Below are 27,309 nucleotides of genomic sequence, written 5' to 3'. Positions count from 1 at the left end.
TCTCCTGACCTGTAAACTATTAAACTATCTGGATATCCACATATCTAAACCTTAACTCATCAGTTTTCACTGAATTTATTCCTTTCCAATTTGTTCTAACCTGATGAGTAAGAGTGTGTGTGTGTATGCGCGTGAGCGCACATGCACGTGTATGTGCATGTGTACATGCACCAGTCCTGGAACTTGAACTTAGGGTTTGGTGCTATCCCTGAAGTTTACTGCTCAAAGCAAATACTCTACCACTTGAGCCACAGCTCCACTTCTGGCTTTTTTTTTTTTTTTTTTGGTGGTGGTGGTGGGAATAGTTAATTGGAGAGAAGGGACTCATGATTTTCCTGCCTGACCAGCTTCAAACCATGACCTTCAGATCTCAGTCTCCTGAGAAGCTAGCTAGATTATAGGCATGAGCCACCAACATCTGGCTGAATAATAATTTTTCCTACATAGTCACCCAACCCAGAAAGCCAAGTCATACTAGAAACCTTCTTCTCAGCCTTAACTCAATGAATCACCAAAACTTAATCTCTCCCTCTCCTCTTCCCTCTTTCCCCCTCCCTCTCCCCTTCTTCCTCTCCCTTACCTTCACCTCCCTCCCTTCCCCTCCCCTCTCTCTCATTATCCTCCTGCCTTAGTCTCCTGGGTACTGAGATTATAGATGAGAACATCACTTGCAAATATAATTGAATCTCTTCAGTAATTCTCAGTTTGGAATTGTGTCCACTTCTATTTTACTGCCATACACTTACATAAGGCCTTTTCACATCTCACCAGGGTCATGTTAATAGTTTACTAACTAGTCCCTACTTCCATGGCACTACAAAATGATCCTCCTAGAATGCCAAATCTATGACAGCAATCCCACTTTGGCATTTATCTAAATGATCATAAACAAGACCATACTAAAGCTACCAGCACAACCATGTTTACTGCAGCATTATTTACCATAGCTAAGATATGGAACCAACCCAGATGCCCCTCAGTAGATGAATGGATCAAGAAAATGTGTGTGTATACATATACATATATATATGTATATGTATATGTATATGTATATGTATATGTATATGTATATGTATATGTATACACACACACACACAATGGAATTCTATGCCTCCATTAGAAAGAATGACATCACCCCCATTTGTTAGGAAATGGAAAGACTTGGAAAAAATTATATTAAGTGAAGTAAGCCAGGCCCAAAGAAACACAGAGCCCATGGTTTCCCTTATTTGAAATAACTAGTATATGTCTGGAACAAGTAGAAAAGGTAAAAAGCTATGTACATATGACCAGAGAAGACGATGTTAAATGAAATGAACCCCAAGATAGGGACACAAGTGGTTTTTTTTCTTTCTTGCTACTGTTTCTAATGTATTTATAAGGTACCTTGTGATTTTTTTGTTGCTTTGTATGTTTCTCCCCCACAGTATAAGCCCTGTTTTCACTGTATTTGATGTGATTATAATTTGGGGAGGGGAAGGGAAAAAACAAAATGTTTAAATAGGGATACGGTTGACCCATTGTAACAATGAGATGTACAAAACACTGTTGAAAACAAACTTTACAATTTAGGTGGGAGGAATGTAGTTGTGGAAGTGGGAGGGGAAAGGATGGTAGGAGAAAAACAAAGAAGGAGGCAACAATGCTTGACAAGAAATGTACTCATTACCTTGTTCATGTAACTGTAACCCCTCTGTACAGTATTTTCACAAAAAAAACGTATTTTAAAAAATCTATGATAGCTTCTCACAGCCTCTCAATCACACCTCAACTTTCAACAAGCACAAGAAGGAATTTACAACAGGAATTGCCTTCCCTGCTCTTCTCTAACTCTTACAACTCATCTACACAGAATTACAACTTCAGCCATGACAAATACCCATACTCTATAGCTTTTAAAATGTGTTTTTTCCACTGCTTTGGCTATCTTCCTCAACCTTCTTTCAATAGACTCCTACCTAGCCTACCCACTTTTCAAAAGTTATCTTAAAAGTCACCTCTCCCAAGAAGTCTTCTCAATCTCTAGTTTGAAATTATAGTTGGTATCTTTGGTTTTCCAAGTAGCATGCTTATACTTTTATTATAATTTTACAGATATTATCATTATCTAGTGTGTCTCCTATAAGCTCATAAGAGCAAGAACCAAATTTTATTTGATAGCCAAAGAACCAAATATTTCCCATTCCTACTATTTAGAAGACATTGTATAATTTTTGCTAAATAAACTAAAACAATGTCTTCAACATTTCACTTTTGATTCAAATATGAATTTTAAAACTAGGTTTAAAATAGCATACTTTATATTTTAAGGGCAATCATTTTTATTTTCAGCCTGTGCTGATTAAACTGGCAGTAACAAGATTTTTTTTAAAGATGCTCTATTTATCCGTAAGTGTGCATATATGTGCATTTTTAGCTGCAAAATATATGACAAACATTTCTAAGAAAAAACAACCCTAAATATTCATTCAATGACTATGGTGCCTGATAATATATCCACACATGATCATCTAAACTCAGCTCTCTTTCTTTATTACAACTATAGTGCCTCAAATTTTAGCTTCCATTTTTGCCTATATCTGATGATCAGAATTCTCTTGTGATTTGAGGAAGCTGGGTTAAACGCACACCTAATCATCGTACAAACATTTGTTTAAAATAAAAAAAAAACAGATTATGGAAGAATCAAGTGATCATCTCTTAACATTTAGCTCTTTATTTATTTATTTATTTTGTCAGTCGTGGGGCTTGAACTCTGGGCTTGGGCACTGTCCCTGCACTCTTCAGCTCAAGGCAAGCACTCTGCCACTTGAGCCACAGAGCCACTTCCAGTTTTCTAGTGGTTCATTGGAGATAAGAGTCTCACAGACTTTCTTGCCCTGTATGGCTTTGAACTGCGATCCTCAGATCTCAGCCTCCTGAATAGCTAGGATTACAGGTGTGACCCACTGGCGCCCGGCTCACATTTAGCTTTTAAATCATAGTTCCAATCACCAAAATACTTCTATACATAAAACTGGCCAGCATGACCTATTTCCCTAAATCCCATTCTTTTTTGAATTATATTTTTATTATCTTTAAGTAGATATACAAAGGGGTCACCACCGAACAAATCAGTTTATGAGTATAATACATCTTGATCAATCTAGTCCCATTATTAAAGAGGCCAAATATTCAGTTTTAGATCTTGACATTACCAAATTTTGTTTTAAAAATTTAAAAATTAAAATAAGAAAGTCAATTTTAAAAAATATAAAGGAGAAATGGGACGGGGGGAAATGGAGGGGAATGATGGGAGAGGTAACACTAATCAAGATACACTGTACTAATAACCTGACTTGTGGAATTGTAACCTCTTTGATCAACTAATTATAAATTTTTAAATAAGCCATTTTATTTTCTGTATATGTCGTACTGATAAGAACTTTAAAATTATATTACTAAATATTATTCAGATACCCCTTATAGGTGATTCATCCCTTGAGAAATAAAATTGTAAAAGTACTGGTTTAATAAACTGGGAGAGTCATTCTGTACTCTCTTAAGAATTCAGGGCACTGAAACTTGGAAAGAATTTTATAATTTCTTGAGTCCCTGAAATTGTTATCACAGCAGCAGTCAATAAGGAGAGGTTCTCCAGCTCTAATTCTCATCTCCACCCCACACATAAGGACCACCACATAAGCACCATCCAGACCATCTTGGACTCATTTGTTTCTTCCAGTTACCACTGTGGCACCCAGCTCTGAGCTCTGACCAACTACACAGAGGAATTTACATGACAACAGCTTCCCCAGGCCTATTCACCATATGCCTTACTTCTATGTTAACACCTGGAACTAGCCAAGTACTGATAGCTCACACCATAATCCTAGCTATTCAGGGAAAGAAGACCAGGAGGATCAAAGTTCAGATCTATCCTGGGCAGATGTATACAAAAGACTCCATTTCCAAGTACTCAGCAAAAAGCCAAAAGTGAAGGTATAGTGCAAGTTGTAGAGCATCAGTCAGGAGCAAGGGAGAAAATCAAAACAAGAGCTTGAGGCTCTGATTTCAAGCTCTGGTAACAAAATTTAAATAAATTAAAATAAAAATTATAAGACACCATCAGAAACCAAAGGTCTATGCCAGATATACAAATAGACAACACACACACACACACACACACACACACACACACACACACACACACACACACACACACACACAAAAGCATACATACACTTACAACTTCGAAATTCAGACAACTAGTCCTCCATTTGGTCAACAGGAGTTAGATGCAACTAAATAAATTCTTATCTCAATCTCCCCAAAATACTATCCTATCTCTAAGACATGGAGATTAGAGAGTACTGTTCTGTCAAGCAATCTGCCACATTAACAACAAGCCTCTTTAGTAACATATTTTCATATTTATTTCTCCTTCATTTTCTTCATGAACTAGTATTGAGTAAGTGAGGTCTTTGCATTAGTATTCATGCATTGTTTCAGCTTGACAATGGCCTGAGGAGAGACTTATGAATTATGCTGGTGTACCAGCTCCTCTTTTTCCATGCTGGTCACAATCCCAGCACTATGATTCTGAGTAGAACTGTTTTTGTCATATTTCAAATTCAGACTACAACACAACAAACTACTCCTGTTATGTGTGCGTACAGTTCTGGGTCTTGAACTCCTGTTTTCTTGGGCTTTTCTGCTTAAGACCAGCACTCAAAATGTTCCTCTGAGTATTGCCTTTGCTGTGTCCCAGAGGAGCTAGTAATTTGTACATTGATTTTTGTTAGATATCATGAACCATTGAATTTCCTTTTTTATCTCTTCCATGACCCACTGGTGATACAACAATGTGTTGTTTAGTCTCTTTGTGTTCCTGAATTTTCTACTGTGGCTTGTGGTATTGAGCTCTACTTTTATTCCATTGGGTCTGAGAGAATGCAGGGAATAATTTCAATATTTCTGAACTTCCACACATTTGCTTTGTGACCTAAAATGTGGTCTATTTTGGAGAAGTTTCTATGTGCTGCTGAGAACGTGTATTCTGATGTTGCTGTAGGTGTTTGTTAAGTCTAGTTGGTCTATGCAATTGTTTTGATCTGAGGTTTCTCTGTTGAGTTTTTTCTGAGTTGATCTATCCAGCTGGTAAAGTGGTATGTTAAAATCATCAACAATCAATGTTTGTGGATATCTATGTGTGCTTTCTGGAAAAATAGTGGTTGTTGGATAAATTTGGGTGCTCCAATATTTGGTATATAAATACTTAGAATTGTTATGTCCTCCTGTAGGAGAGCTCCCTTTATTAGTAAGTAATGTACTTCTTTATCTCTTCTTGCTAATTTTAATTTGAAGTCTTATTTACCTGACACTAAGATTAAACTCTGGTCTGCTTATGGGAGCCATTTTCTTGGGAGATTTTATTCTGGCCTTTCATTTTCACAAGGTTTGTTTTAGAGGGCAAGGTGTGTCCCTTGAAGACAGCAGATAGATAGATGGCTCATGCTTTTTGATCCGATGAGGCGATCTATGCCACTTAATTGGAGAGTGTAGCCCATTAATATGAGAGTTAGGATTGAGAGGTATTTAGTAGTTCCTGCCATGTTATCCACCTTCTCAGGGGCTGTGCCTCCTGGGTTATAATTGTGATTATCTGATTCTCTGTTCAGGGGCACTTTCTCAGTCTTTATCATGTTCTTGTTGGTCATTTATGTGTAGGACATCATTTGTAATACTGGTTTGGTGGAGACATATTATTTCAATGTTTCTTTGCTGTGGAAGGTTTTTATTTGTTCCTAGGTTATGAAGGAGAGTTTAACTGGGTACAGTAGTCTTGGTTGGTAAAATTGTTTGTCTTTAGAGCATGGCATACTTCATTCCAGGCTCTTCTTGCTTTCATGGTCTCTGGTAAGAAGTCTGTAGTTATTCTGATTGGTTTTCCTACATAGGTGATTGAGCTTTTTTTCCTGATAGCTTTAAGGATCCTTTCTTTGGTCTCCATTGATCCTGTATAAATTACAATGTGAAGATGGAATGTCCTGTTCTGGTCTGGTCTATTTGGGGTTCTAAAGGCTTCTTGTATCTGAATGGAGCTACCCTTTTGGATGTTTTGGAAGTTCTCTGCTAGGATTCTGTTAAATAAATTTCCTAGTCCTGTAGCTTCTGTTTCTAGGCTCTCCTCTATACCATTAGCCTTAACTTAGGCTTTCTGATTGTGGCTTCTATCAGTTGAATTGATATATCATATTTCTTGGATTTGCTTTGAATAATTGTCTGTTCTTTCTCTGTACAGTACAGGCTATCCTCAGTGCCAGGTATTTGATCTTTGGCATCGACTAGCCTACTATTAAGACTTTCTACTCTGTTTTCTCTTTCCCTTCCTTCTAATTGGTCAGATTTGATGGCATGAGTTTTGTAAGTTTTGTTTTAGACCTTGTATGGACTTCTTTACCTCCTTGATTTGGTTTTCCCTCAGATTCCTTAGTTGAATGGCTATAATTTCATTGGACTCCCTTTCCTTCTATTCAAATTCATTCAGTGTTCTGTTTGTGGACTCCTCTATTAATCTTTTGTTAGCCTTATCATGCTCATGCATAGCTCTGTGCAGGCTTTCAGTCTTTTCATTGAGCATGTTTAACAGTAGTGTTTGTACAAAATTTTCAGAACTATCCTGTGGATTTTTCATTAACTGGTTTGTTGCCTTTTTATCTTGAGTGGGAGTTGAGGTTCCTTGACTTGCCATTTTTATTGTCTTTCTATGTTTTTTTCTGCCCATTTGGAAATGAAAGCAAAACCATTTCCATTCTAGAACACTATTTTAAGGCAAGCACCAACCCAGAGAGCCCTGTAGTTGCTATTGGGCTATTGTTAACCTCAGCTAGGACTATCATAGGCATATACTAATTATTACAAGTGAGAGAGACCATGAGGCCTATGCTTCCTTGGGTCTGACTTATTCATCTAATGATTTCTTCAAAGTATTTCCATTTCCCCAAAAATGGGGCAATGTCACTCTTTCTGATGGAAGCATAGAATTCCAGTGTATATTTATATGCCATATTTTCTTGATCTGTTCACCAATGGAAGGGCATCTGGGTTGATTCCCTATCTTAGCTATGGTACATAATTCTGCAATGAACATAGTTGTGTGATATTTTTAGTGTGGCCTTGTTCTGGTCATTTGGGTAAATGTCCAGAAGTAGGATTGCTGGATCATAAAGAAGCTGTATGTTTAGTCTTTTGAGGAGTCTTCATACTGCTTTCCAAATTGGTTGAACAAGTTTACACTCCCATCAACAACACAGAAGGTTCCCTTTGGCCACATCCCCTCTAGCATCAGTTGTTATTAGATATCTTGAATATACCCATTCTATCTGGGGTAAAGTGGAATCTCAATGTTGTTTTGATTTGCATTTCAATACCACAACCTCATTCTTCAATGAAATAGAAGCAAACCAAAAAATTATATGGAACAATAAAATAGCAATAGAATAGCAACAAGAATCCTTAGCAGAACGAACAGTGCTAGAGAAATATCAATACCAAATTTCAAACTCTACAACAAAGCCACAGTAATCAAAACAGCTTGGTGCTGGCACAAGAACAGACCTGAAGACCAGTAGAATAGAACTGAAGACCCAGAAATGAACCCACAGAGGTATGGCCACCTAATCTCCCATAAGGGAGCCAAAAAAATACTGATAATAAGGTGAAAGAAAGACAGCCTCTTCAATAAAAGGTGCTGCCGAAATTGGTTAAAAACCTGTAGAAAACTAAAGCTAGATCCTTAAAGATCACCCTGCACCAGAATAAATTCCAAATTGATCAAAGACCTCGAGGTAAAAGCAGATACTGAGAAAATATGACAGGAAGGAATAGGAGAAACTCTAGGGCTCCTTGGCACAGGCCAAAATTGTAATAAAGAACTAGAAACAACAAATCAAAAAAAGGTTGTTCAAATAGAAATGCATTAAACTGCAGAGCTTCTGCATGGTAAAGGACATAGGGGAAAAGATAAATAAGAAAGCCCACATACTGGGAGATGATCTTAACAGCCATAACAACAGACAAGGGCCTCATATCTAAAATATACTTAGAACTCAAAAAATTAAGTCTCCAAAAACAAATCATCAAAGAAACAACTGCCTGACCCATTAATAAGTGGGCTAAAGACTTAAAGCGAGACTTCTCTGAAAAGGAAATAAGAATGACCAATAGACACATGAAGAAATGTTCAACTTCTCCAGCCATAAAAGAAATGCAAATCAAAACAACATTGAGATTCCACTTCACCCCAGTTAGAATGACTATAATCAAGAACTCTAATAACAACAGATGCTGGAGGGGATGGAGCCAGAAGGGAACGCTACTGCATTGTTAGTGGGAGTGTAAACTTGTTCAACCAATTTGGAAAGCAGTACGGAGGTTCCTCAAAAGACTCCCATAGAACTCCCCTTTGATCTAAGAATTACTCTTCTGGGCATTTACCCAAGTGACCACAAACAAGGACATACTAAAACTACCAGCACAATTATGTTTACTGCAGCTTTATTCATCATAGCTAAGATATGGAACCAACCCAGATGCCCCTCAGTAGATGAATAGATGAAGAAAATAGACTTCCAGCAAGAATGGAATTCTATGCTTCCATTCCATCAGAAAGAATGACACCACCCCATTTGTAAGGAAATGGAAAGAATTGGAAAAAATCATATTGAGTGAAGTAAGCCAGTCCCAAAGAAACATAGGCCTCATGGTCTCCCTCATTTGTAATAATTAGTGTACATCTAGTAAATTCTTAGCAGATGAGCCAACTAATTCAATAGCAATGTAGAGAAGACCATCTAAAATGATGCTAAGAGGTTTTCTTTGCTGTTGTTGTTCTCAATGTGATTTCTTTTTACTTTTGTGGTTTCCCCCCTATGGTCTATCCCCTGTTCTTACTGCATTTGATTCTGGTAGTCTGATTATTGTATATAGGTTTATCTGAATAAGGGAAAAGAAGGGGAACAACAAAATGGGGGGCCAAAGACAAAGTGGGAACCTATGCAACAGCAATACTCACAATATGTTGGAAATGATCTGTACAACTCGTGGGGGAGGAGATTGGGTGGAAGGGAAAGAGGGAGAAAAATGAAGGGAGTGGTAACAAGTTAGAAAAGAAATGTATTCATTACCTTACTTATGTAACTGTAACCATTCTGTATATCACCAGACAATAAAATTAAATAAATAAATAACGTTATAAACAATTCCTCCTTCTACAATACTAAATTTTATAGTTTTTTCTTATCTCAAAGGCATTAAATTTAATGATAAATTTAAGATTTTGAGAAACATTTTAAATCACCAAAAGAAGAAAAAGATTCCAGAGGAAGATGGCAGAGGAGAAGCTGGGTGCTAAACAAGCTCTCACATAAAAAGCAGTGTTCCAGTTAAGTCCTAGGCTAGGGAGTCACACACCAAGTGTGCCATCATAATACAGAGAGTTTGGCCAAAGAGGAAAAGTCCAGGAATCTTGGTTAAAGAGACAGATTTCAACACTTGCCAGTATCCCTGGTGGGGGCAGCAAAACTACTGCCATGGCTACCATACCCACAGAGAGAGCCTGGGACAAAGGATCCAGAGTCAATGTGCAAGCAGATTCCACTTACCGCCATCAAGAACTGACAAGGAGCAGAAATGTTCATACTGCTGACCACAGCTGCAGACCAAGGACAGTCCGGAAACCAAGGGATAGGAAAGAGAAAACCAAGTCATCCTCACTCCTTCTCATGGTGCAGCGGTGAAAAGGTAGCCCCTCCCACACCACCGAGGAAGAACTCCATCTTTGATACTGAAAAAGACCTAACCAGAGCAAGGTAATTCCGGCCTTAGAAGAACACAACAGGAGCCATTCAGCAGGTCACAGGAACCTGACCTGCAGGGTTCAGCTCCACCCAGAGGAAAGTTGCCCTTCCCAGGCAGAGGAAGCTCCAATTTGTTCACTGGGCAAACAGAGCCAGAGAGGCTGCCCTTCCCCACTACATCACAGGCAGCAAACCCAGCTGCGGGAAAGAGTAAAAGAAAAACTATTGAAACACAGTAAACATAAATCCTGAGAATGGCTCCAGGCTGGGCTGTGTGAGTGTCTCAGGAGCTAGCTCCTCAGTGAAAAGCTAGTTTCCTGACAGGCCTCAATCCTACCTACAACCTAGCCCTATCACAGCAACTCCAAGCAGGACATGGCCACCTCCCTCTTTTGTGATACTGAAAGCAGATATCCCTCCCACTGAACTAGTGTAGGAGGAGGGTCATAAAATCCCTGGTAAAGCAGAGCCTCTTTCTGCCTTTTCAAACAAAGTGATTTTATTTTTATTTTTATTGTGAAAATACTGTACAGAGGGGTTACAATTACATGGGCAAGATAATGAGTACATTTCTTATCAAGCATTGTAGCCTCTTCCTTTGTTTCCCCTTCCCATCCCTTCCCATCCTCTCCCCCCAACCAATCCTCCCCCCCACAACCATGTTGTAAAGTTCATTTTTCCACATAAGGACTTGTACATCTCATTGTTGCAATGGATCCACCTGTATCCCTATTTAAACGATTTGTTTTTTCCCTTCCCCTCCACAAATTATACTAACCTCAAATACAGTGAAAGCATTTATAAGATTATTTCTTTGTTGCTTTGTATGTTCTTCTCCCATGGTATAACCCCTGCTTTCAACAAAGTGATTTAAGAAACCAATCAAGCCACATTCAAATCAAACTCCACAAGTAAACCAGAAACTCCACCAAGAAACTGGTTATGGACACAGCAGAGACACAAGATTCCCCACATAAGCACACACACACTAAAAAAAAAAAAAAAAAAAAGAAGAACTTTTTTTTCTAAATAATTTCTTTAAATTTTTTTTAAAAAATTGTTTTCTATTTATTTTTCATCATTTTTATTTTAGTGGTGTGTTTGTATGGGGGTGTATTTTTAATTCCTTTTACTCTTTTCCTTTTAGGTCTTTTTGGGGTTTTTTTTTTGCCTGATTTAATTCTGTTCTGCTCATCCCTAGATATATACCCGTCTTTAATTATTAGACCTTATCATTCATGTGTGCATACTTAATTCAGAAATTGATTACTCAACTTACAAACTCAGCCTTAACGCCTTTAATTGTAGTATTGTTTATACTTATGTAATTTTTACTTGTTTCATTTTTAACTTTTTCATTTTTTTTCATTTTTCATTTTTTATCTCTCTATCCTTTCTATCGTTTTCCTCTCAGTACTAATACTTTACACTTATATAATTTTTCAGTGTTTCATTTTTAAATCTGCTATTTTTAGTTTTTCATTTTTCATTTTTTCTCTCTCCTTTCCTTCTTTCAGTTTCTTCTCGTAATTTAGGTCTTGGTTAAATTCCCTTTCTCCTTTTCCTTCCCCACACTCCTCTAAACTTATTTTCTCCCAACAATTCTCCCTAAATGTATTAATTTCTGGTCTGTTGACACTTTCTTTGATGTTCTTAATCGGTTAATCCACAGTTGTTTGTTGTTAAACTAGATAGTATCCATTGAACTAGGTTGTTTCTGTACTCATTTTCACTGCATCAAACAATCTGTGCACCTACAGGGTTCTGCTTGATGCCTGTCTTAAAATAGTGTTCTAGTGCGAAATTGGTTTTGCTTTCATATCAAATGGCAGAACAAGCCAGAGAAACACAAGAAAAATGGCAAGTCCAGGTATTTCAACTCCCACTCATGATGATTAGGTGACAGAGCAGTTAATGAATAATCCAAAGGGGAGTTCCCAAAATGCTCTGCAAACACTACTCATAAACATGCTGAATGAAAAGACTGAAAGCCTGCCAAGGGCTCTGTATGAGCGTGATAGGGAAACATGTGAGCAGGATAAGAAAAAGAGTGAGCATGATGAGACTAACCAAAGATTAATGAAGGAATTTTGCTAGCATGATAAAGCTAACCAAAGATTAAGACGGGAGTTTTGTGAGCATGAGGAAGCTAATCAAAGATTAATACAGGAATTGCAAGACCAGAATGAGAATAGACAAAGATTGATACAGATATAGGAATTTCACGAGCATGATGAAACTAACCAAAGATTAATACTGGAATTTCATAAGCATGAGGAAGCTAAGTAAAGATTAATATAGGAATTGCATGAGCAGGATGAGAATAGACAAAGATTAATGGAGGTATTCATGGAATCCACAAATAGACAGCTGAAGGAATAAGGGAGGCCACAAAGGGAATGCTGTATGGAGCCCATAAGAAGGAAAGGGAGTCCAATGAAACCATAACCAAGCAACTAAAGGATTTGAGAACGAACACTGAAAACCAAATTAAGGAAGAAGCCCATACAAGATCTAAAACAAAGCTCCAACAAAGAATTTGAAGCCATCAAAGCCAACCAATTAGAAGGAAAGGAAATTAAAAAAAAAAAAAGTAGAAAGTCTTCACAGTAGGTTAGACCATGCATAAGATCGAATCTCTGGGATTGAAGACATTCTACACATTATAGAGAAAGAACGGACAACTATTCAAGACAAATCCAAGAAATATGATAGATCTATTCCACAATTAGAAGACACCATCAGAAGGTTCAATCTGAGGCTAATGGGTATTAGAGGAGCACCTACAGACAGAAGTTAATGGTCCAAGAAATTTATTTAACAGGATCCAAGCAGAGAACTTCCCAAACATGCAAAAAGATAGGCCTGAATGAAATTCTATGCCTCCATCAGAAAAAATTAAATTGCCCCATTCGTTAGGAAATGGAAAGACTTGGAAAAACTTATTTTAAGTGAAGTAAGCCAGGCCCAAAGAAAAATAGGTCCCATGGTTTCCCCTATTTACAATAACTAGTAAATGTCTAGGACAAGCAGAAAACTTCAAAAGCTATCTACATATAACCATATAAGATGATGTTAAGTGAAATGAACCCCAAGATAGGGAGACAAATTTATTTTTCTTTCTTGCTATTGTTTTAACGTATTTATAATGTATTATGTGATTTTTTTGTTTCTTTGTATGTTCCTCCCCCACAGTATACCCCTGTTATTTGATTCCAGTTAACTGCATCTTGTATATACACTTCTCTAATTTGGGGAGGGGAAGGGATAAAACAAAATGCTTAAATAGGAATACAGGTTGACCTATTTTCACAATGAGATGTACAAGACACTATGTTGAAAATGAATTTTACAACTTTGGTGGGGGGATGAGGGGGGGTGATAGTGGAGGTGGGAGGGAAGAGATGGTAGGGGAAAAATAAAGAGGCAACAATGCTCAATAGGAAATGTACTTATTACCTTGCTCATGTAACTGTACCCCTCTATACAGTATTTTTACAATAAAAAAGTACAGAAAAACTAATATTTTAATGTTTCACTTAAATTTTTATCTATACAAAGAAACAAAACACCCATTTAATTGGGAAAGGTTAACTTTATATAAAAAATGATGTTGGTAGTGATATGACTGAAAAAAAAATTAACCCTCAAAAATCAATGGCTTTTCTATATGCCAACAATGAGAAGAATGCAGCTGAAATCAGGAAAGAAATTCCTTTTGTAACAGACTCACAAAAAATAAAATACCTAGGAGTTAACTTAACTAAAGAAGTGAAGGACCACTACAATGAAAACTTTAAAAACCTGAAAAAGGAAATTAAAGCAGAACTTAGGAAATGGAAAAACCTCCCATACTCCTGGATTGGGAGGATTAACATCGTGAAAAATGGCAATACTTCCAAAGGCTATCTAAAAATTCAATGCAATACCTATCACTATTCCAACTTCATTCTTCAATGAAATAGAAGAAGCATACCAAAAATTCATACAGAAGAATAAAAGACCCCGAATAGCAAAAATAATCCTTAGCAGAAAGAATAGTGCTGGAGGAATATCAATACCAAATTTCAAACTTTACTACAAAGCCATAATAATAAAAACAGCTTGGTACTGGCATAAGAACTGACAAATGGAATAGAACTGAAGACCCAAAAATGAACCCATAGACCTATAGCCATCTAATCTTCAATAAGGGAGCTAAAAAAATAGAATGGAAGAAAGACAGTCTCTTCAGTAAATGGTGCTGGCAAAACTGGTTAAACAACTTTAGAAAACTAAAGCTATATCCTTATATATCACCCTGCACCAAAATCAACTCCAAATGGATCAAAGACCTCAAAGTCAAAGCAGACACCCTGAAAACATTACAAGAAGGAATAGGAGAAACTCTAGGGCTCCTTGGCTCAGGTGGAAATTTATTTAATAGAGACTTATCAAAGAAAGGTTGGACAAATGGGATTACATGAAACTGCAGAGCTTTTGCATGGCAAAGGACATAGCACGCAAGATCAATATAAGATCTTCACTAGCCATACAATGGACAAGGGTCTCATATCTAAAATATACTTAGAACCCAAAAACTTAAATCTCCCCACAACAAATCCTCAAAGAAACAACCATCCCATCAACAAGTGGTCTAAAGACTTAAAGAGAGACTTATCAGAAGAAATAAGAATGGCCAATTAGACACATGAAGAAATGCTCAACTTCTCCAGACATAAAAGAAATGTAAATCAAAACCACACTGAGATTCCACCTCATGCCAGTTAGAATGACTATAATCGAGAAATCTAATAACAACAGATGCTGGAGGGGATGTGGCCAAAAGGGAACCCTACTGCATTGTTGGAGTGTAACTTGTTCAACCACTTTGGAAAGCAGTATGGGAGTTCCTAAAAAGACTCCACATAGAGCTCCCCTATGACCCAGCAACCCCACTTTGGGGCATTTACCCAAACAATCACAAATAAGGCCATACGAAAGCTATCAGCACAACTATGTTTATCACAGCATTATTTATGATATCTAAGATATGGAACCTACCCAGATGCCCCTCAATAGATGAGTGGATCAAGAAAATGTGGTATATATACATATGTATGTATATATATATATATATAATATATATGTATGTATATGTGTGTGTATATGTATTATATATATATATTATATATATATATATATATATATATATATATAATGGAATTCTATGTCTCCATCAGAAAGAATGACACCACCCATTTGTTAGGAAATGAAAAGACTTGGAAAAAATTATATTAAGTAGAGTAAGCCAGGCCCAAAGAAACACAGGTCCCATGGTTTCCTTTATTTGCAAAACCTAGTACATGTCTAGGACAAGCAAAAAAGGTCAAAAGCTATGTACATATGACCATGTAAGATGATGTTTAGCGAAATGAACCCAACATAGGGACACAAGTGGTTTTTTTCTTTCTTTCTATTGTTTTTTAATGTATTTATAATGTTTTATGTGATTTTCAATCTTTTGTATGTTCTCCCCCCATGGTATAACCCGTTTTTTACTGTATTTGATGTCAGTGCCCTGCATCTTGTATATACATTTTTTCTAATTTGGGGAGAGGAAGGGAAATAACAAAATGCTGAAATAAGGATACAGATTGACCCATTGTAATAATGAGATATAAGACATTATGTTGAAAATGAAATTTACAACTTGGGGGCGGGGGGCCAGGGAGGGAGGAGTTGGGGAGGGAAGGTATGGTAGGGGAAAAACAAAGGAGGAGGTAACAATGCTAGATAGGAAATGTGCTCATTACCATACTCAAGTAACTGTAATGCCTCTGTACAGTATTTTTACAATAAAAATATTAAAAACTAAAAAAAAAGAAATTAGTAAATTTTCTTTAAAAAAAAAGAAGAAAAGATGCTTTGTTTTTTAATCTGGACTAGACTAGATAAGAAAGCTGTGAAAACAAATAGTTTTAACACATAGTACACACTGCAAATGATTATTTTATTAGTTATTTTTGTACAGCTACAAACAAAATGTCTGAAAGAATAAAGAAGTAAGGACTTATTTTGGCTCATAGTTTCACAGGGCTCAGACCATAGTTCCTTGGTTCCATGTGCTTGGTCAGAACATCATGGTGACAGAAGCATATGGCAGAGGAACTTCTTCACTTCCCTGAAGATAGAAGTAGTGATGGTACAAAAAGAGACCAAGAAAAAGAGCTAGTCCCCATGAACTCAGTACCCTACTTCCACCAAGGAGGCCACGCCTCCTAAATTACATCATTGTTCAATAATACAATCAGATTATGAATCCATCAAGGCTAGAATTATTCATCCATTCATAAGATCTGAACCCTGAGGATCTAATTATCTCTGACAGTGCCAAAATAGATATACATAGAAGTGTGATTTACAAATCGTCTAAGCATCTCTTGATTCAATCAAGCTGAAAATGAAGATTAACCATCACAATTACTAATTTACACATGTCAAGACAGCCTTCAGATTAAATGCAAAAGGTGAAAAGAGGGATGGGAGAACAACAATCTTTTCTGGTGACAGCTGCTAATCATAAATATAGAGAGATGTATGCTTAATTGGTATTTATACAGGTACCACTGATAAAACGTATTTGTGATCATCTATAAAAGCACAACAAAGTTAACCACTGAACAGGCAGTAACTACCAAAATATGAGCTTTTCTGTTTTCTGTGATTAAGCAAGCACTCTTTCACTGGCTTCACTTGCTATAGACCTCCGTTTGTAGTACAGTAATAAAAATTCAGAAAGTCACTGGTTGCTACTCAAGAATATCAAAAGCTAAAGGAAGTACATAGCTCAAGTGGCATATGGACTGCCTAGCAAGTGGGGCCTTGAGTTCAAAACAACTACAGAAACAAATAAACAATCAAACAAAAGCAATATACCACATTAGGCAGATATATAATGATGGAACAGGAGACTTTGAACAGGAACATTTAGATAATGATGTTAAATTGTAACCCCCATGCAATCTTCTAAAGTACAGAAAAAAAATTATTTTAACTTAAAAAGAACTATATAAGAAACTGTAAACCAACTATAGGGCTATGTAGACTTTTTTTTTGATAAACCAGAATGAGAATTTTTCAAAGAATATAGCTCATCTCTGAGATATTTTGAAGCTAAACATACTGAAAGCCTAAGCTAAACAACTTCCTAAGATTCTTTTAACCCTTGATTATGTTCAGGATATCACCTATCTTTTAATATTCTAGGTACAACAAATAATAAACACAGAATCCAGAGCAGTAAGGAAAGTCATTTCTGTAACATTATGATTCTGGAATACTTCCAGAATCTTCCTCAAAGAAAATCAGGGGAACTTTAGCATAAAAACCCAAGCATCCTCAAGACAATGACCCAAAAGAAGCAAATTGAAAGTCAGAAGCTCTAGGAGCTACACCAATGGATCAGAATGTGAGTATACATCATAAAACACTGCTAAAATCTCTTCCCTAAGATTACAATTTCCTATTCACTTAAGTCCCTGTTAAAATCTCAGTTCTTTCCTCAGATTTTACCTGAGTATTATTTAAAAGGCCACTCACCTAAGTTGTTTTTCCACAAAATCTCATGACCCATGTACACATTCATCCCTAAACTGGAAACAAGTTTAATATGTTAAGGCAGATAAAGCAGTAAACTGGTCCAGGAGTTCAAAATCACATGGATCCAATTCACAATTAGCCATTACTAAGCACTATCATCCCCAACAAAATCACTTAACATTTCCATTTTAGTAACCTCTCTCTGCAGGTTTTTAAATGTTTTTACTTTATTAACCCAGTATATTAAAAGACACTCTTTAGTAAAACACTAAGCAGTAATAAATTCACAATACCTTGAAAGTGATATATTATCACAGCACTATAAAAGAAAGAGAGATTGCTACCAGTAAGAGTCATTTTAGAGCACTTTGTAAAAACCCTCAAGCTAGTCACATAAAGATTATTACAGTGGTGAAATGCAGCAACACATTCCTAAGTACATCTACCCATTTAATGCTTATTTGCCATTTCAATTGAAAACCTTCTAGTCAGTCATTTCTAGTGGTATACTTTGAGTATACTGTAATATTAATTTTGAATGTTATGCTACTTGGAAATTCTAAATGGAGAAAAATAACTGGCATTTGTTCTTTTAAAAAGTAAGGAAATATTCAGGCTTACATGCTAGTTTCTCCAACTATATATAAACTTTACTCTAAATTCTATTAGGTCTACCAAAATAACGAGTCATTTGTAGTGAATACAATGTCGACTTGTTTTGATATGATACATTTTCTACATACTGGCTAGACTGAAGAAACACTATTGTCATTTTAAGCTAACAGAAACATCCTCAGCATAAGAACCCAAAAATTAATAAATGCTAGAATTCACTTTCTAAAACCAAATAAAAATTTGTCTTAGTAATCAAGGCTAAAATGTTATAACTGTACAAGGTACAGTTTTTCTACAAATCCCTCAAAAAGAAAAAGGAAACAAAAAGAATGTGGAGAAATGTATAGTCTGTCAACCCTATCATAGAGTTGTCAAGTGAATTAACAGGAAAACTCCCTTGTTTTACATCTATTTAAAAAAAAAAAAAAAGAAGAAGAGAATGAGGTGATGTTGAAGTCTCATTCCCTCCCAAGTTGTCCAGCTTAGTTCTGGAAGAGGAATGTCTATAAAGCTGGGATGGAGTTCACTGGTCTACTTCACTAAAACTTCAGCTGTTGAAAACAAGTCTTTCATTTTCCTTATTGTTAATTAGGCAATTTTATGTTGCTTTGTGTTTTCTATAATAGAGAGAATAATAGGGCAAATTATCATGATAACATATAGAAATGTCAAAATGATGCCTATTAGTGTAATGGTAGCAGAATTTTCTAAGACTCAAAAAATTATTATGTCAGGTTTTTACGAACCTATTTTCTTTTAAGTGAATACGTACATCACTCAATTTATTTCCTGAGGAACTTCAGCCTGTCAACACAAAGTAAGTTTTGTTTTATTTTAAGCTGTTTCAAGGTTTCCATATCTTATCTTTTCCTTAAAGTATACTTAATAGCAGCCAATTTGCAAGTATCAAATTTAAGATTACAGCACCAGTAAATAAGAAGAAATTAATGTTCACTCCAAGTATTTATGTTCGCATAGATTGAATAGACTATGGAAGAAAGACTGACACCAAATGCTCTATTTTGCCTTTGCTGGTGTGCTACATGAACCAATTTTCACTGCACAAATATAACAGAGTGTCTGACATAATGACTGTATCATTTAAAATACACAGATTCATTAATTACTCCTTCTCTGTGAAAGTTTGGCATCTCCACTCCTGTCACATATTTGCAAACTAATTTTGTGTTGCACTAAAAGAACAAGAATCAAGAAACAAGAACAGTTTTCTAAGTTTGGGGGTATTTTTACTTAATTTTATTATCACAGTGATGTACAGAGGGATTATAGTTACATACATAAAATAGTGAGTACATTTCTTGTCAAACATCGTTTTTTCTCCCACTTTCCCTCCCCTCCCCTCAGCTTACCTCCCACCCCAAGATGTAAAGTTAATTTCCAACATATTACTTTGTGAGTCTCACTGTTGCATTGTTTTTATAAAACAAGAAAAACATCATGGAAATGATTGCTTGCAATATAAAACTTCTAGGGTTAATTTTAACACCACTAAATGTTCAAATTTTCTTCAAAATGCTATAGAGATCTTTTTGTCTCTTAAAAAGAAATATTCAGCTGGGCACCAGTGGCTCGCGCCTGTAATCCTAGCTACACAGGAGGCTGCGATCTGAGGATCGCTGTTCAAAGCCAGCCCAGGCAGGAAAGGTTGTGAAACTCTTATCTCTAATAAACCACCAGAAAACTGGAAGTGGCGCTGTGGCTAAAGTGGTAGAGTGCTAGCCTTGAGCTGAAGAGCTGAAGGACAATGCCCAGAGTTCAAACCCCATGATTGACACAAAAAAAGGAAAGAGAGAAAGAGAGAAAGAAAGAGAAGGAAGGAAGGATGGAAGGAAGGAGGGAAGGAGGGAGGGAGGGAGAAAGGAAGGGAGGGCGGGAGGGAGGGAGGGAGAGAGGGAGAAAGGAAGGAGGGAGGGAGGGAGAGAGGGAGGGAGAAAGGGAGGAAGAAGGGAGGGAAGGAGGGAGGGAGGGAAGGAGGAGAGAGAAAGAAAAAGAGAGAAAGAGAAAGGAAGAAAAAAAGAAAGAAAGAAGGAAGGAAGGAAGGAAAAGAAAGAAAGAAAGAAAGAAAGAAAGAAAGAAAGAAAGAAAGAAAGAAAGAAAGAAAGAAGAAAGAAAGAAAGAAAGAAAGAAAGAAAGAAAGAAAGAAAGGAAGGAAGGAAGGAAGGAAGGAAGGAAGGAAGGAAGGAAGGAAGGAAGGAAGGAAGGAAGGAAATATTCAAACCTAAACCTTATAAGCGAATCCAAGGTGGGTGCTGGTGGCTAACATCTGTAATCCCAGCTACTCAGGAAGCCGAGATCTGAGGATCAAGATTCAAAGCCAGCTCTGGCAGGAAAGTCCATGAAACTCTCATCTCCAATGAACCTCTCAAAACCGAAATGGAACTGTGGCTCAAAATGGTAAAGTGCTAGCCTTGAGCAAAAGAGCTCAGGACCACAGCCAGCCCTGATTTCAACCCCACAACCAATAAAAATAATTAATTATTTTTTTTCAAGTGACTCCAACAATTTTGCCCAAAATAGCACACAATATCTAATAAAATTTTAAAATAATAAAAACAATACATGCACAGATAATCCAATCAAAACTTATAACATTTTTGTCTTAGACCTATGGAAAATTAAAATCATATTAAGAAGCAAAAATATTCCATTTTATATTTTTATTGTAAGTAGAAATCAATTTCATAAAACTAATTTCACATAAAACTATTTTTCAATACCTCGAATAGCAAAAACGCTCCTCAACGGAAAGAACACTGCTGGAGGAATATTAATACCAAATTTCAAACTCTACTATAAAGCCATAGTAATCAAAACAGCTTGGTATTGGCATAAGAACAGACCTCAGGACCAATGGAATAGAATTGAAAACCCAGAAATGAACCTACAGACCTATAGCCATCTAATCTTTGATAAGGAAGCTAAAACAATAGAATGGAAGAAAGACAGCCTCTTCAGTAAATGGTGCTGGAAAAATTGGTTAACTACATGAAGAAAACTAAAGCTAGATCCTTATATATCACCCTGCACCAGAATCAACTCCAAATGGATCAAAGACCTTGAACTCAAAGCAGACACTCTGAAAACATTACAGGATGGAATAGGAGAAACCCTAGGTCTCCTTGGCTCAGGCCGAAATTTTCTGATTAGAGACCCGGAAGCACAACAAATCAAAGAAAGGTTGGACAAATGGGATTGCATGAGGTTGCAGAGCTTCTGCAGGGCAAATGACATAGCTAGCAAGATCAATAGAAAGCCCACCGATTGGGAGAAGATCTTTACTAGCCATACAACGGACAAGGGTCTCATATCTAAAATATACTTGGAACTCAAAAAATTAAACCACCCAACAACAAATCCTCAAAGAAACAACTGCCCAATAAATAAGTGGGTGAAAGACTTAAAGAGAAGCTTCTCTGAAGAAGAAAGAAGGATGGCCAATAGACACATGAAGAAATGTTCAACATCCCTAGCCATAAAAGAAATGCAAATCAAAACAACATTGAGATATCACCTCACTCCAGTTAGAACAGCAAAAATCAAGAACTCTAACAACAACAGATGCTGGAGGGGATGTGGACAGAAAGGAACCTTACTTCATTGTTGGTGGGAATGTAAACTTGTTCAACCACTTTGGAAAGCAGTATGGAGGTTCCTCAGAAGACTTCACATAGATCTCCCCTATGATCCAGCAATCCCACTTTTGGGCATTTACCCAAATGTTTACAAACAAGACCACACTAAAGCTACCAGCACAACTATGTTTATTGCAGCATTATTTACCATAGCTAAGATATGGAACCAACCCAGATGCCCCTCAGTAGATGAATGGATCAAGAAAATGTGGTATATATACACAATGGAATTCTATGCCTCCATCAGAAAGAATGACATTTCCCCATTTGTTAGGAAATGGAAAGGTTTGGAAAAAATTATATTAGGTGAAGTAAGCCAGGCCCAAAGAAGCATAGGTCCCATGGTTTCCCTTATTTGCAATATCTAGTATAGGTATGAGTCAAGCGGAAAAGGTCAGATAATGTGATGTTAGGAAAATGAACCCTTAAATATGTATTTTAATGTTTTCGTTTCTTTCATGCATGTGTTTCTAACGCATTTATAAGATTATTTCTTTGTTGCTTTGTATTTCCCTCCCCCACAGTGTAACCCCCGCTTTCACTATATTTGATGTCAGTATAACATGTGGAGGAGATGGGGACAAACAAGTCGTTTAAGGATTCAGGTGGACCTGTTGCAACAATGAGAAGTACAAAATGTCATGTCAAAACCAACTTTACAATGTCGGTGTGGGGGGCGGAGGGGGGTATAATTGGGTGGGGGGAGAGGGGAGGCTGGGAAGGGAGGTGAAGGGTAAACAAAGGAGGAGGCTGCAATGCTTGGTAAGAAATGTATGCATTATCCTGCCCATGTAATTGTAGCCCCTCTGTACAGTATGTTCTCAAATAAAATAAAATTAAATTTAAAAAAAAAACTATTTTTCAAGAAAAATTTCCAATTGTTTCCATTCTTTTTTTTATTATAGACTACCCTTAGACTGAAAGATTCATAGTTGATAGCTTTACATGAAATGTAGTAAGGATAAGAAATATTAAATATTTATTCAAAATATGAGCCACAGATGACACAATATTTTTACTTCTTTTTTTTTTAAAGATGTATAGTAGGGTGCCAGTAGCTCATGCCTGTAATCTTAGCCACTCCAAAGGCTGAGATCTGAAGATCACAGTTCAAAACCAGTCCAAACAAGAAAGTCCATGAGACACCAATTAACCAGCAAAAAGCCAGAGGTCGAGTTATGTATTAAGTGGTAGAGCATTATCCTTGAGCCAAGAAAGTTCAGGGACAGCACCCAGTCCCTGAATTCAAGCCCTAGGACCTGGTGAACACACATTCCACACCTACACATATAGATCTGCAAAGAGGCATAAAGATTACTATACATCCACACAGTAAAAGTATATAGACAACTATACTTAACAATTTGTATCACTTTGACAGGAACTCTGCTAAATGTTTTATTAATCTTCAAAGCAACTGTAACCCTATTTTATAAGTAGAGGGGGAAAGCACAAAGAAGTTTAACAGTTTTCTCCAAACCAGTCAGTCAGAAGTGACAGAGCTAAAATTCAAATGCACATAGCTTGGTGCTATAATGTGATTTCTGAATTTCTATATTACATGGCATATAAAGGACACAAGGGATCTGGCACAATGCTAACAAGTACTAAATAAAAGAACAATTATTATGTTAATATTGGTCTATCCTTTACTTACTTTGAGATAATTCTGGGTTTCCTTTCAGATTCATCATCTTTGGAATTGAAGGGCCATACACATCGGCATCTAACAAACCAACTGTCTTTGTCTGTAAGGAAACAATTCACCACAGGATTATTCACACTCTTCATCAAAGATAAGCTATACATGTCAACTGGTAGGACTACAAAAAGAATATCTGTAACAAAAATCCTAATGTAAACTTCAAAGTAATAGTAAGAAAAGCATAAATTGCTTAAATAAAACATTTTGACCTACAATTATCTTTTTGTGAGATGAGTCATTTTTATGTTTTTTTTATTGCAAAAATCCTCTACAGAGGGGTTGATCTACAATTCTTACAGTTTACTAGAAAAATCTACCCCACATGTATTTTTGTTTTTGTTTTTGTTTTTTTGCCAGTCATGGACCTGAACTCTGGGCTAGGCGCTGTCCCTCAGCTCTTCAGCTCAAGGCGAGCGCTCTACCGCTTGAGCCACAGTGCCACTTCTGGCTTTTTCTGTTTATGTGGTGCTGAGGAATGGAACCCAGGGCCTCAGGCATGCAAGGCAAGCGCTCTATACCACTGAGCCACCTTCCCAGCCCCCCACATGTTTTACACATTGTAGTTCGTGTCTCCTTTAGTCTCAAGAAGACCAAGAACTTTTTGAACTAACCATGATTTTCTTTTTCTTCTTCTTTTCTTCTCTAATGGTACTCAGGTGTGAGGGTATGAGTTGTTCTGCCTTTATTTGGTTTTGGTTTTGGTTTTTTAAATCAGGACTTCACATTCAGTAAGCAGGTACTCTGACACCTAAGGTCTGTCTGTCCTCAGTCCTTGATGCTTTATTTTTTGGATTGGGTCTGCTAACATTTTGTCTAGGCTAATCTGAGTCCACAATCTTTTCACTTATACCTCCTGGTGGCTAGGATTATAGGTACATAACCACACTTGGCTTAGTGGTTGACTTGGGATGTCACCAACTTTCTGTCTAGGCTGGCCTTGAACTGTGATCCCCTTGAGTAGCTGAAATGAAAGATGTGAGCCACTATGCTTGGTCCTACAAATAATTTTGAAAATTAAGAAATAATATGAAAATAAGGTTAAATACTGATTTACTACAGGAAACAAAACCCAAGAGGATGGAACATTATTAACTTCTGGGTTCTATCTAACACACCAAAGAATAGAAATTTTTAAATGATATGGGAAACAAGACAATAATAAAGCAGTTGTGAAATTCTGATGTGGACCTGACATAAAAGAAATGGAAATGTTAACAAGGATTACTGGCAAACAATAGAGACAGACTCATAAATGCAAGTTAAATATCCAAAATCTTCTGTGGGACTCATAAATAACTGAAGACCATTCTCTTTGATGACCTGCCCAGCTGTCAAGGGGCAGAAGATCCTCACTGGTCTCTGCTAGCTACCATTATTCAAAAGCTGAGCCAAGGAAAGAACAAGATTCATTATTCCAAGGATCTCTTTTTCCCCTCATCCCCTAAATCAGTTTCTTATTGATTTCTCATCGACAAGTAAATGGGATTCTAATACTACTTTCTTTTTACCAAGTCTTATAACTCTCCTTTACCACTAAACCACATTCCCAGCTTTACAACTCTCCTCTTACTCAACTCTATCCATACCCTGGCAAAAATAAAACTCAAGCCCTCAGAAAAAAGTTTTAAAAACTAAAAGTCTATCTTCCATGACTTTTAACTACCTATTCCAGGTACAAAAGAACTTTTTTTTGGTGCTAGTACTAGGACTTGACTCAGAGCCCTGGCCACTGTCCTTAGCTTTTTTGCTTCATGCTGGTACTCTACCATTTGGGCCTCAGCTCTCCTTCTGGCTTTTTGCTTTTTTACTAGAGACAATAAACTCAGAGCTTGTTTCAAACCTCAATCCTTAGACTTCAGTATACTAAGTAGCTAGCATTATAAGCCTGAGCCACTAGCATCTGGACAAAATTTATTTGTTTGTTTGTATCAATCCTAGTGCTTGAACTCAGGGCCTGAGCACTATTCCTGAACTTTTCTGCACAAAGTTAGTGCTCTACCTGGTTGACACACAGCTCCACTTCTGGCTTTTTTTTTTCTTTTTTGGTGGTTAATTGGAGATCAGTTTCCTAGGCTTTCCTGACTGGCCTGGCTTCAAACCATGATCCTCAGATCTCAGCCTCTTGAGTAGCTAAGATTACAGGAGTGAGCCACCAAATGCCTGGCTCCAAAATTACTTTTTAAACCTTGTTGTCTTATTACAATAAATATACAAAATAACATAAGTCCAACATTTATGCTTCTAATTTTACCATGACTCAAACTGTAGTTCTAACAAAATCACTTAGTATTGTCAAGTCTCTTAAGAGAAAAAGTGGACTTGATATCTATCTCTGACAAAAATCTCAGGTTATTGTAAAATAAATGAGGAAATAGGAAAAAAATCTTTACCTTCAATAGTACACAGATTTTAAATTTAATGTATTTAGGTAATAGCAGACACAACAAACAACTAAGAATTCTAGTGGATTCAAATAGAATTAAATATAGAATGAATAACAAGATTTCAATGAGGTGACCTAAAACTTTAGAAAAGTGTTAACTCTGTTATCTAAGGATCTTCCAATACTGTAACTCTCAGTCTAGAATTTTACCTTTTTTTCTGTATCATTTCTATGATACAAGACTAAAAACTACAACAAGATAATAATAAATACTAGTAAAAAGAGAAATATTTTAAGATTCTTTTTTATTTTCTCATATCAGTTTGGGGTTTGCAGCAATTTGAAAGGTTAAATTCCAAGTTTCAAACAGATCTTCTAACAATACCTGTCAACTAAATTAACAGCCTGGCTCTAACATTCACTATGGTTGCAATAGATTTTTACGTCTATTATCCAGATAGCTGCCAATAAATACTATTACACAAAAATAAGGAGGATGGGAAGGTTATAAGATTTTATAATTCCTCTGCTTCCTACGCATTGGAAACCAAAAATAGAAGAATTTTCCATGTCTCAAGTTCCTATATATTCTCTTTAGGAGTGGGTTATTCAAATTTAGTCTGTGTGTATGTGGATATGTGTAAATGTTTATGCATTAAAAGGAAACAGAAAAGGAATGTATGAAGATAGAAGAGGAAAGGAAAGAGGAAGAGGGGCAAAGGGAGGGAAAGAAGAGATAAAGGGAAATAATTATCACAAGTGTTATATTAATACCCAGGTCAACTAGGTACCTATAGCTAGCTCTATGGACAGTCAGAATCTAAGTTTAAAATGAAATCACCCGGATACAAGACTTTCTCTGATTATAACTTCTTACTTAAACTCTTCCTGAGGCCTAGGGATATGGCTAGCAAAGCACCAGGCCCTCAGTTCAAACACCAGTACCCAGGGTAGAAAAAACACTGGGTGCTAGACAGTAATCTAAACATTTATTTACTTTCCTCATTTACTCCTTACACTAACACCACAAAGCAGTATTATCTTTACTTGCAGATTAGAAAGCTGAAAACTAAACACTGAAAATGATTTTGTGTCATGTATTATTAGAATGAAACAGAATAAGCAGAAGTTAAACTTACAAAATACTAAGCTTAAAGATCTCCACCAAATCTACTACAAAAGATTTAAATATAGAATATATCTTTATAAAGAGCCAAGTGATAAATCGTTTAAGCCTTGAAGATAGCATAATCTCTATGGCAACTACTCAACACTACTTCTGGAGCATCAAAGCAGCCATAGCAATACAAAATTGAATCAGAATACTGTGTTCCAATCAAACTTTACAAAAACAAGGAAGATTTGGGTCATAGGTTATAGTCTGACAACATCCAAATTAAAGTTGTTGGGGTTTTGTTTTTTTGGTTTATAGAAATTTATTTAAGTAAAACTCAATGACATGTTTATAATTTTCAATCCATCCATCCAGACAGACAGCTACCTTGTAATGTATAAGCTTCAATCTTGCTGCTG

The 27,309-nt window shown here is 36.5% G+C and overlaps 1 protein-coding gene across 7 annotated transcripts in view; it reads right to left on the bottom strand.

The window, feature by feature from the left end:
- The window catches only part of Nubpl (NUBP iron-sulfur cluster assembly factor, mitochondrial), a 206,886-nt gene that overhangs the window by 136,133 nt on the left and 43,444 nt on the right, over positions 1-27,309 (bottom strand). For 6 of the 7 annotated variants that reach the window (XM_070026435.1, XM_070026436.1, XM_070026433.1 and 3 more), the window contains one exon: positions 23,346-23,436. In XM_070026435.1, coding sequence (XP_069882536.1) covers positions 23,346-23,436 — 91 coding nt within the window. Of the gene's footprint in view, positions 1-23,345; positions 23,437-27,309 lie in introns of those variants that run through there. The other variant, XM_070026443.1, reaches the window with a different exon arrangement.

This window comes from Dipodomys merriami, unplaced genomic scaffold (genome assembly GCF_024711535.1).
Source record: "Dipodomys merriami isolate MVZ:Mamm:240054 unplaced genomic scaffold, mDipMer1.0.p SCAF_1, whole genome shotgun sequence".
Taxonomy (NCBI): Eukaryota; Metazoa; Chordata; class Mammalia; order Rodentia; family Heteromyidae; genus Dipodomys; species Dipodomys merriami.
Note: the sequence above shows the minus strand (reverse complement) of the source record. Positions and strands in the feature narration are given on the sequence as shown.